Source organism: Hesperophylax consimilis, chromosome 9 (assembly GCF_061612785.1).
Source record: "Hesperophylax consimilis isolate HC1 chromosome 9, BYU_Hcon_1.0, whole genome shotgun sequence".
In the NCBI taxonomy this organism is placed as follows: Eukaryota; Metazoa; Arthropoda; class Insecta; order Trichoptera; family Limnephilidae; genus Hesperophylax; species Hesperophylax consimilis.
The window spans coordinates 10,703,054-10,715,672 of NC_142844.1; the positions used below are offsets into that span (position 1 = coordinate 10,703,054).

The 12,619-nt window shown below is 33.6% G+C and overlaps 1 protein-coding gene across 2 annotated transcripts in view; it reads left to right on the forward strand.

The window, feature by feature from the left end:
- LOC149420894 (uncharacterized) overlaps positions 1–4,422 on the forward strand; it is a 107,400-nt gene extending 102,978 nt beyond the window's left edge. For both annotated transcript variants that reach the window (XM_089635270.1, XM_089635271.1), the window contains exons 4-7: positions 86–221; positions 596–855; positions 2,389–2,615; positions 4,051–4,422. In XM_089635270.1, the coding sequence (XP_089491396.1) occupies positions 86–221; positions 596–855; positions 2,389–2,615; positions 4,051–4,054 (627 nt within the window). In that variant the 3' untranslated portion in view covers positions 4,055–4,422. The remainder of the gene's footprint in view (positions 1–85; positions 222–595; positions 856–2,388; positions 2,616–4,050) is intronic.
- Positions 4,423–12,619: the final 8,197 nt, after the last annotated feature.

Below are 12,619 nucleotides of genomic sequence, written 5' to 3' on the forward strand. Positions count from 1 at the left end.
GAATGCTATCGAAAATCTCTTACCTGGAAAAATTGAATTATTATTTACATAAATTCTAATAAGGATTTTTGTTTCTGTGTTTCAGCTGGATAATTCAACAAGTGTGTTGATAGTATTAGGTCCTATGGCTCTGACGTCTTCGGGGAGGTATCGCTGTGAAGTTTCAGGAGAAGCGCCACTCTTCCAAACTGTCTCTGATCATGGAGACATGGCTGTTGTTGGTAAGTTATAGAAAAAAAACTTTTTTATATTTATTGCAAGATCAAGTTACATCGTTCTAAATAGGAAGGAACAGCCTCTTTTCTTTGAATATACTTCTGCCACATCCTTTCGCCTTATACTAATGTAAATCACAATACGATTTTCTCGCCAATCTTATAAAATCCTTCGAATATTTATATGCAACGGAATAGAAGGCCGGCTAAACAAAAAACGTATTTTTGTCAAGCCGGAGGCTACCTTCAATATTCTCTCTTGATTATTTATATCTCCCGAAATTCCCTAGTAACTTGCTCAAACCAATCTTACAATGCTGATGTCGGTGTTTTATTTTATACGGTAGTCGACAATCTTATGATTCATCGTATCCTTTCAGCTTTGCCCGAGTACGGTCCAGTCATCTCTGGATCCAGACTTAGGTACCAAGTGGGAGACCACGTCAAGGTCAACTGCACCTCGGGGAAGTCAAAGCCCGCAGCCAAACTGAGCTGGTTCATTAACGGAGAGCCGGCCAACTCCCAGCTGCTGAAGGGGCCCTATATCATGGAGACAGAGAATGAAATGGAGGTTACTTCTCTTGGGCTGGAGTTCAAAGTCAGGCCAAAGCACTTCAGGAAGGGAGATTTGAAGTTAAAGGTAACCTATTCATTATTTTTTAAATTATTTTTTAACATTGCGCGCGTATTAGTATTATACTCGGTGCACTAAGAATGTAAAATGCCACTAATTATCTATTTTATTCTTAATTAACGTAGTTATTTGTCTCTTTGTTGAAATCTTAACCTTGATTAAAAAGACCCTACCAAAGTCCTTGTGGGAAGCCAACGCCACGATTCTTAATGTAGTTTGAAATGGCTTTAGCTATATTATCACTTCTTTAATTCAACCTCCTTAATCGGTTTGGATACTTACTCCAAAAACGAGTTATAAAACACTTCGTTACTCAATTATAGTTTATATTCAACTCACTTATTTCTACGATCGTGATACGAGAAAACCAATGGAACGCAGGAAAACACTTTATCAAAGGACTTTCCCATCAAAACCGTGGTTTCAACTACCCAATTACTCCAAAAAGATATCTCCTCAATATTTGAATGAGCATCGGACATGGTTCCGTTCCTTCTCACCTTTTAAAAAATCACGTTCTTGACTCATGAGATTGTAAATTCTGTGGTCTAGAAGTGGGAACTTTATATAACATAATAATAATAATTTTCCCTCTCTAAACAGATGTCCTCTCTTCTATCAAGCCTTATCTAATATTACCTTCGCTTCATTCAATATCTCATCTCTTCTCAGTCTGAATTTGATTCTAATCTTCCATATAATTTTTAAATTTGTCAATTTAAACAAAATTAAGATATAAAATCACTTTCTCTCTCTACATAATTTTAAATTTGGCCTAGAAAACCCAGAAAGCCTAAGAAAAACATCGATTTATTTCAAAAAAATACAAATACAACAGATATATTATCAGCCATACCAAAATTTACTGTAATCTCGATCACTGAACTCAGAAAAAAGGTCTTATTTCCCTTATTCTGTAGGTACCTTCATACCTATCAGTTCTTACCTGAAACTCTGTGATCTACACGATCACAGAACTCAGAAAAAAAGGTATTATTTCCCTTAGTCTGTAGGTACGTATACGAGTATACCTAATGGCTCCAACACTACCACTACCTGGAAAAAGGGCCTCATTTCCCTACAGTAGATGTAACGAATGTATTTGGAGGTTGCAATTTTTATTTAGTATTTTCATTGCGGTTCAGAAAAAGTGTCAATATTCATTGCCCTTCTTTAAAAAGTATTCTTGTGATTATTATACTCAGGTTGGGTCACAAAGTCGGATACTTTCTCGTTTAGAGATGTTTTCAATACATTTAGTGAGATTTAAAATTAGAGTTTGCAATTACTAAGGGCTTTGGAAGTAGTTTTTCTTAAATTCACGATATAATTAAAATATACTGTATATATAAATATGTAACCTTTAGATAAATGATTTAATTTTTAGAATTGAACCTTATTTTCACAGATGTTGGGGAAAAATGTTATGTTTTTATGATAATCTAAATGGAAGAAATGGTGGGAAAATCTCATGACTAAATTGTTTAGAATAGATAATGTCGCATTGTGGAAGCAACATAACCTTTTGTTTTATTCCAGTGTTTGGCAACAATCGCCACAGTTTACTGGAAGAGTAACGAGGAAAGCGTCCAGGGTGAAAGGCAGAAGATTTATACCAAAACCAGGGAAGTCGATTCGACAAGCAACTCTCGCGCCGATAGGGTGCAAGCTTCTTCGGTCAGCAAAGGAATTTCATCAGCTCCCTGGCTATTCCATTCTCCGGGCTGTCTATGGATACTATCCCTGATGGTAGTTTTACATGGAAGGTAAAAAACGTATTTTTATTAAGACACTAAAACGCAATCAAAGATACCAGTATGTTTTACTCATTCAAATTTTACATGGACAATTCTAACTGTTACACTGAGAAATGTTATCAAGCACATATCATATTTTGACTTAAGACCAAAATGCGCATACTTTACCATCTATACTGTTAAAGTGTGCGCATTTTTGCTCTGCAATGTCATGAGCGGATATTATCTGTACTGGTAAAGCGTGCGCATTTATGCTCTGCTATGTCATCAGCATATTACCTGTTCCATTGTACAAATACATGTTCCTATAGTTGTCAGTGGGTTTATTATGAAAAAATGGAATTCGATAAACCTTTAAATCATAGACATCCAAATTAATAGACTTGCAGTAACATGAAAACTGGGTATCATTTCGAAGAGCTAGAGACAAACCACATGACGATATTTTTGGCACAATGAGAGTTTGAGAATGCTTTGAATAAACTATGACACCAGTCGTATATTGACCACCGAAGAGCGCACGTTGAATTAACCAGAACAACTGTAGAAAAGTAAAGTTCGCTTAAGTAAGACAAAGGTTTGTAGCGTTATTCATGTAGTCCATTGTCCGCTTTTATGTGCAGGATCGGAATGTTCCTTCTTAAACAATCGCCTGGCGTAGTGGCGCTAAAATTAAGTGAGGTGGGTAAATTATAACACATTTTAGAAAGTGTCTTACTAAATAGTGTAACAATAAATTCAATTTTGGAAACAAGTTCGAACTTTTCTTTATCCGATTTGGGAAATGCAGTGAAGTTTTTTACGCAGCCAACAGTTTACGCGCTATTGTAAAAAGGACTAGTAATTCATACGCTGATTTTATTTTCGAGGACCAAATGGTGATATTACAATGCGAGTTACCTGTATACCTTCAGATACATTTTTTGAAAAATAATCGAAAGTGAAACGGTCACGCCGCTTCCCGCACTCCGCACATTTGGTTTGTTCCCCTTTTCCTGATTAGCTCGTGTATTAATTTTAATGTCTATGCTTTAAATATTTTAAAAAGAGTTCAAGTCTATTTGATTGGATAGTAAATTCTTTGCTCCATTTGCTGTTTACTAAAGGTTTTCTTGCGGTTTGTTTGTTGGCCGTTTATGCCTAAGTCAAAGTGTTTAAAGATGAAGTGATAAAATATATACTAGCACTTTGGTTACGTTAACAAGCGATTCCTGAGCTAACAAAGTGGCAATCTCCTCAGTTGATAAAGGCACTTTAAGCATTTCTGATAAAGATGACTCAATAAATTCAACCAAAGACTAACCTAGTTATTAAAGGTTACGACAAACTCAACATTTTTATAGATACTTAACTTAGAATTTTTTCTTGGTTTGCATCTTTAACTAATATATCAACTTTAATTGGTTGTGCAAAGCGTAAAGTAAAAATTTAAATTTTCTTTCAGTTGAAACCTGCAGACTGAAGATAATATATTGATCCCGATCCGCCCTCCAAAAAAACTCGTGTAGTTTCTACGTATAGTGAAAATAAACAATTATTATCAAAGACTTCTTGCCGAAGATTTTATCATGTTATGTTACCACCGTGGAAAGCGTCAAATTATTTATACGTGTTTTGTGTTTTTATAAAACAATTATGTAGAATTGTGAAAAGTGTGATAATTTTCACTAGCATTAAATGCGTCCTTAATATTTACTTTGTAACTACCGAAAGTCATCCTTGAATTAATTATTCTTATAAATCTAGTGTAAATTTTTATTTCACAGGCTTAAGCTTACTTAAGAATGCTATCGTTTTAATTATTTAAATAATAAAGTTGTCGTGATTTTTACAATATTTAAATTAGGTGGTAATTTACAAATATCTTTTTATGGCAAATATCAAGCGATCCTTAAAAGAATTTCCTTTTTAAGAATCCGCAAATTGAGCTTTCATCAAAAGGCACAAATCAATTTCAAGTCAATCATTTCTCTGTGATAACACATTTTTCATTTTTACGCTAAACCAATTTTTTTTTTGATGTCACACATTTTAATGAAACAAAAATAATGTATCAATTCAAAATCATATCAACAGTCATAAAACGATAAGTCATGTCTTGATTAAATAATCATTACTTTGTGTTTTTTAGATAAGTTGTACATAAATTATGATTATAATAAATGGATATTTAATATGATTACGATTATGATTATGATACGACATATGTTTGTTAATTTGTCATTGTATAAAAAAAATGTACAAATAAAATATATCGTAACCAATTTGATTATTATTTCTGAGCACTCAAAGACAAATAAATGTACTTAAAGTTATAATATTACGTATGTACTTTACGTTTTAGGTGTTTAGCAAGAAAATGTTTACCAATAAAAATACCGGTAAGTTATTTTAGTTGGTAATTCTTGTAAAGGTAAGAAAATTAAACACCTCATTACATTTTATTCATCATCTCCCCACACACGGAGATAACTCACTAAAATGAAAAATTGTTAGTTTATTAAAAATCTGGTCAAATTATTCGTTTTTCTGTTAAAAACGGGACTGCAGGCTTTCGACGAATAAATTGACAGAGTTCCTGACAAACTTTCAGTTAAAAGCGAATGTTTTGTCAGGATAGCGAAACACGTGTTTCTTACAAATATTGATATTGATATTGACATACTGATATTGTTGCATTCCGTCATAAAATTATCAGGAAAAGAACTGGTTTAACATTAATTATGAATGACTAATATTTTAACAGGAAATTGTCATGCTATGACTTTTTTTAGCAGGATCATTTTTCTAGTTGCAAAAGCCTGAATGGATTTCCTACTGACCTTTTCTACTGTTGGGCAGGTTTTTTTTGGAGGGAAGATATTGGATCGTTTTATAGGAGGGAGGAAACACAAAAGCCGAAAAGAACCCCATGGCCGAGACTTCAAGCAACATACCGAGTGTAGAAAATGACTCGATGCGATGCGAAAAACATAATCCTTATAGATTGCTGCTTATGTTTGGAACACTTCTGATTTATCTTTGGTTGTGTAACGATGACCAAGTTTTCCAGAACTGCAGGTCTTTTGAATATCGTTTTACTAAAATACCGTTAGAACAAACAAAGATGTTGTCAAATGTTGTTGAGAACATCAATCGCTTATGTTCTAATATTTGTAAGATAGGTGTTTGTGTGTAAATAGATCAATTTAGGAAAGAGTATAATTACGAGCGCGTCAATCCTGCTTGAATCCTTATTCGACAGTGTTCTAAATTATTATACTAGCAAAGGTAAGAGTAAAAACCAACTTTCATTAGAGTATTCGAAAAGATGAAACCAACTTCTTACAGGAAAAAAAATTGGAATCACTTTAAAAGGAAATTTAAGTACCTCCGCTATACCGTATATAAATATTAAAAAAGACTTAGGACTTTTTTTTCAATTGATCGATAATAAATATTGAAAAACTCTGCGAAACTCTGATTTCTATTGAAAAAACAAACCATGGGTGGGTGGCTCACAATTCATCGCCCCGCTAAAACGAACGATGAATTTTAAGCGGTACCTTTTTTGGTAATATATTTGAATGGCTGCTCTTAGGGACCTAATAAGCCTAAAAGCTCCTCTTACTTCAGTCACTTAGTACGTTAATATGTATAGGTGCTTTAACAAATAAAACAAATACCTTGTTTTAGTACTGTCCAAACACAATAAATACTCAGCCTAATGGGTTGTCAAAAAAATATTAAAAAAAACTTTTTTTTTATTACTCCACACCGAAGGCCGTACGTAATCTGTTGGGATATTGTGTGTAGTATCTTTTTTAATGAAAGGAATGAGAGGAAGTTCTGGGAAGGTAAAAGGTATGAGGGTTGGGTAGGAATCTAGGGGTTAGTGTGTCCAGGAGTGACGGGTATATTAAGAATCAAGGTGATATGTCGAAACACCAGTTAGATAGGTCAAAGAGTCTCCCCAAACTAGCCTCTTCTGATCTGGTATGCCACCAGCTGGTGGACAGGCGCATCCTGAACAAAGCTGAACCGATGAACTCGGGCACACCTGCTAAATCATCAAACGTGGCAGAGGTGTTGGTTATCAAATAAATCGTTCCCGGGGCGGCGGTACCCAAACCCGCCTCCCAAATTATTGTATATTCGAGGACGAGGAAGTTTTTCATAATTCAAACCGTAGCAAATGCAAGTTCCGAAGAAATTTAGTGCATGTTTGATTTGATATTGTATTCCTTAATTAAAACTGGTAAGTATAAATCATATCGCATAACTAATAAACTAGATACCAAAATTATTTTAAATATGTATTTCTTTTGTTTAAATGACAGATCTAAAAATGTTAAAATCTGAATCACTAATAAATGAATTTTAATGTTTAATAACGGTTAAAGTGATTTGTTTTTGGGGTATTATGCCGTGTTACGCTACCTCCTTCCTTAGCCAACGTTTCGGATAGCATTGCAGTGTCCATCATCAGGACAATGTGTAATCTGACATCTGCCCTGATGATGGACACTGCAATGCTGTCCGAAACGTTGACTAAAGAAGGAGGTAGTGCAAAAACAAATCACCATAATACTTTTGACCGTGAAAATCTTAAATCATACTTTAATAAAGTGTTCATTTAAAGTAAAGGGTAATAATTCTGGTTATTTCTTTAATTATTTATCAAAAAAACAAAAGTAAATTGGTCAATGAAAATTGACAATGCATTTGTTTTTGATATACAATGATCCGGAGGTAAATAATTTATAAATACTTTTAGTTTCATAAATCCTGCAATTTTTAACCGTTTCTTTATAAAAATTGGACGTTATTGGAATGTCACTTAGCTTCAACAATGTTGTCTATAGTAATAATTATTTATTTGGAAGATTTCTTTTATCGGGAAAAGGGTGTGGTGCAAGCATAAAATGTGCTGACTACTTAAACCACCTCCTGGTATAAAAATATTAATTAAGCCATAAGTTATTTTATTCAATATGAGTATATATTAGGCTTGTTTTTATGAGTTATTAACTGAAAGGTAAAGTCGATAAAAAATATTTAACGAAGAACACTCGACAGTCCAGCACAACCATCATTCTACCATTCAACCATCTAAACTAAAAACTTACCTTTTTAAGTTGTCGTACCCTTAAATTAAATATACCAATCCTAAGAGAAAGTCCAGTTATATTCAATTTTTCAATTAAGTCCTAAACCCTGTATCTAAATTTCGCCAATAAACAATTAGATAATGTTAATTAAGTGTTAATCTCAAGTGACCTACCAGGTAAGTATTGAACTGTATATTTTCTCCATAAATAGTTAAGTAATAACACTGTAGAAATGTATTATAAGTTTGTACAGCGCCCTTGAGGTGTTTTGCACAAAAACGGCGCTATAAAAGTCATCCAGGTATTATTATTATTATTCTAAATATCTATATGTAGATTTCCTCTGGGTTCCAATGTTCTAACTCCACTTTTCAATGTTCTGACACCGAGCTTTGTAATGTGTTCGTAGCGTTCGTGTAGTTCTAACTGCGCACACGGGGAAAACTCACTAATATGAAATATTTTTAATTTATAAATGTGGTTAAATTATTCGTTTTCCCGTAGAACGGGACTTTATGTCTATAAAGAATGAATCGACAAATTTCATAACAAACTATCTGTAAGTCACGAATATGTTATGAGGAAGTCGGAACACGTGTTCTTAAAAATTATAATATTTCCGCATTTCGTCCATTATTAGGACAAGGTCACCTTCGTGAACACGTGTTCATATATATTCTGAATGACTAATGTATTATTAGGAAATGTGCAAGTAGTCATATTTTTAACAGTATTTTGATTTAAAAAATCCGTACACATTGTTCTCTATGCATATTCATTGAAACTATGATATTTCGAATTTGGCGATACTAGTTTTAGTTTTTATGTTGTCAAGTAAAAAAAATATTTTATTTGTATATTTACCAAAGCCGGGTTTTAACCCACGCTCTCTGGGTTCAGAGCCTTAACGATCTGTCAAGCATGACGTCAATTTTATGTCATTTTTCATGTTATTATTTTTATAAATCCCAATTAAATTTTTCAACTTCAAAAAAATGATTGTGGTTGGCCGATTAAAAAAATCACATCTAAAAAATGTTGGTCGTATTACGTTTTCATATTTGAATCTCAAGCATCATGACTCAAATTAGGATTTAAGTAGTTATTAGGTAGTGTGACATCATTGAACACATCTTGAAGACATTTTGTAAAGATTTTGTTGCTAAAACAGTCAGGTTCACAATTAAGGTTGCATTGGTTTATGTAAGCTCTTTGTTACAACTTTCATTTAAGCTTTTGGATAGTAATAAAGATACTAGATGCCTTAAATAATCCACATGACACTGCCAAGTACAAAAACAATATCGGAATTTGTAAACTGTGCATTTTGAAATGTATTTTTTTACGTCATGCCCTGAAGTCATTGTGAGCCAGTAGGTATCTTCAATCTACCAACAAACAAAAACAAAAAAGGCGCACAGATTTAAACGTTCCGTGCATTAAAGCTTTAAATACTGCAATTAAATTGTCCAACGTTTGGGGCGAAGTTGCTTTATCCCGTGACCCGCCACGGTTTCAGCATATGCCTTGGGCCGTATGCTGAAACATAAGCACATGGCATCTAGTATGCAGCAAGCTCCGTAACAGTGAACACACTGGCTGGACAATATCACGAATGTGCACAATATTGCGTTCACATGACAGACCCGCTGTATTCGGCTACTATTTGGTGGTGGTGTGTATTATCAGGCAACCACAGGAAGAATGCTTCGCTAACTAACACCCTTATTTGCCTGATGGGCGGGCTCTATTTTATGCCTGTTGTAGTTTGCTATCGCGCCGCGGGAATTTTTGCCAAAAAACACATATTATTTCCTGCTGGTGGAAATTCGCAATTTTGCGGGGGATATTTGAAACACGCCGTAGATAACACTCATTTGTTCACCTTTGTTCTGTGTTTTTTCGATTTATTCCGTTTTCCGGTTCACTTTTAAATTCGATGTATTTGAAGTTTGTGCAGCAGCGTTTGAATTTTTTTTCGTCCATTTCACTGGAAAGAATGGGCAATTCGTCCTATTATTACATTTTTTCATTACTGTTATCACAGTAAAAATTAACGATGTTTTTTTGACAACATACTCAGTATTTCAATTTTTTTTAGAACAAGTGTCGTTGTTATATTTTTTGAATCAAATGATAATATCTAATAAGTATCTACTCCTCGAACAGTGATCATCAAAACATATTTCATTAACGAGAGTTTTAATAACATTAATTTAAGACGAGTCAATACTCTAAAATAAAGTCGGAATCTTCCCGGCATAAGTGAAGAAGCCATGCACAAAAAAAATGCGACCAGGTGTATTGGACAGACCTACGGTTGAATTTGACCTAGCAGGCCTTGAAAATTGGAAGCCTTTCAAACCGCTTCACATTAAATATTTTAATATTAAGGTATTGTTTTTATAAATCTTAAATATTCGTATGGATCGGTCTAAAAATAAATTAAAATTTGAATGGAAAAGAATTTGTCGAAATTTATTAAAATGTGAACCTCGAGCGAGCCCCCGTTTGTCTTATGTCGCCTTATTCAAATGAAATAACATATAAGGTACTGTGTATAGTGTGCACATTAAATAAAATAAGAGAAAATTAAAAATCGTTCATAATACTAGTTAGTAAACAGGATAAATATTTAATAAAACTGGTACATTTATAACACCTGAGTAAAATAAATCAAGATAACCACAAATGAATGCACCAAATTCACTAGTTTTCTTTTTAATATTTGTTATTACATTATTTTTAAATCCTTTGCCGGTTCAGCACATCTCTCTGTTCTTTGAAGGTAAAAATTATTAAATTATTTTAAGTCATGAGAAACTAGAATAGCAGTTTATTCTGTATAGTGTAAGAAACCTTCATACGTCGGACTTCAAAACAGTTTTGAACTCTGAAAGCAACAGAGCAGAAATTTCGTTGCTTCCTCTTTCGTTACTTAGCCGCGGAGACGGAATAAGGTAACCTCAGAAAGGAGTTTACAAAGGACTAGCAAAGGCTGTACCTTTACAGCGTAAGGGTAGAAAAAACTAAACTCCATTAAATCAGGATGTTTATTTAATAATACTACGCATGAACAAAACTATGTTTTTTTTCACTCCTTTTAAATATGCCAACCAAAGACTTTTTTTATATACTAAGAATAACAGGTCACTTATCTATTTTTTTTTAAATTAATGCTTGAAATTATTATGAAATCGTGGACAGCTTTATTCAAGTAACCGTAAAAAGAATATCTTGTAATAAATCACCAATCTTGTAATCAATCTGTACATCGAATCACCAGGAACAGTGGCGTGCAGTCCGTAAGAGCGAGAATGCATGAAAATAAAATTTAAAAATCTTATTCTTTTATCAAGGTATGCGGTATGCATAACTTTGAAATTTCTATTGACAGTACGTAAATAGTAAAAAGTAAATCCAGAAACAAATAAAGGAATTCAACTCTCCTATATTCGTGGATACTTTTAATATTATATATGCAGAGAAGAGTGAGTATTATTTATTGAAAATATTAGTCTATTAAGAATATATCGGAAGACGTGTTCTCGCAGGTGTCCTTTTCCTAATAAATATAATGACCAAATTTTACCATAAAAGAATTTTTATGAACACGTATTCCGCAACTCAATAACATATTCATGTTTAACTGACAGATTATTAGGAAACCTGTCACTTAATTAATTAAAGGCCTGCAATCCCGTTTATAGCAGGAATACGAAAAATTGATTAGTTATTTAATAAATTAGCAACATTTTGTATCAGTAAAATTTCTCCGTGTCGTAACTGTTTTATATGTTGTTTCCAGCAAAAAAATCTTCAAATTTCTAATGCTAGTGTATTTCAAAGAAATGTCGCATTTGACGTGGAAATTTACAGGCTTTTGTAGCTGTGCTCTGGCATACATCATCACCCGTGTTTCGTTCATCTCCACGCAATTTTGAATAATCCGGTCATCATTATCAAATGGATTTTCACTCACACATACAACGTTATAAACGAGATATGTCTTGTAAAATCTGGCAAAGGATTTCCATGAGTAGACCAGGGTTGGTTTAATTATCCGCTAGCACGGGACCACGGGGATTCCCACGTGTTCCGGGGCATCCCTGGACCGCCGAGGCTGCGGTCGCCCTTTACTCAAAATAAACTTATAAAGCGGTTATTAAAATTCCGCGCGCCAGCTCTGAGGGGATGCAAATGCTGAACGGATTAAATGTTACAATATGTACAAACTGCGAACGTTAATTCCAGGAAAACTAATTTGCACTGAATAATAATTATAATTATATGGCTATTATTGTATGGTTGCTTTACTCGCAGCCAAAGATATTAGAAGAACCTCGCAGCAATGGTTTGTGCGTTGAGTTTCATTAGCGCTGTACAACCAGTTGCAAATATTGGAAGCACCATATTTTTGTTGAGACTGGAACACGTGCAATATTCCCAGAAGTCTACGTGACAAAAGATTTTAATCGAACATATAGTCTGTTTTCAAACAGGTACACCATAAATATTCAAAGAATAAATCTATGGAAAGAGAAAAATAATTCTCGTTAACATTATAACAAGCTTGCAAGAAGCGATCATCGAACCAGAGTTAAGTTGGTTTCTCAGAATGTGGTCATACTAAACATAGCTTGCAGATACTATACATATTTAGGATCGATTAGCTGTATGTGTGTGTATGTAGGTATCGCTAATCCCCAATGTTGAGTTTGCACGAAGAAAAATCAGTAAAGATAATTTTTTTAAATCCTGTTAAAAACGTGACGGCACGCTATTTCCTCATAATCTATCAGTACATTCAGAATCTAACTCAACGTGTGTTAACGCAGGTGTGCCTTTTCTAATAAATATAAAGATAAATATCAGAATTTTTATGAAAACGTGTTCCGACCTCCCCATAACAAATTCGTGTTT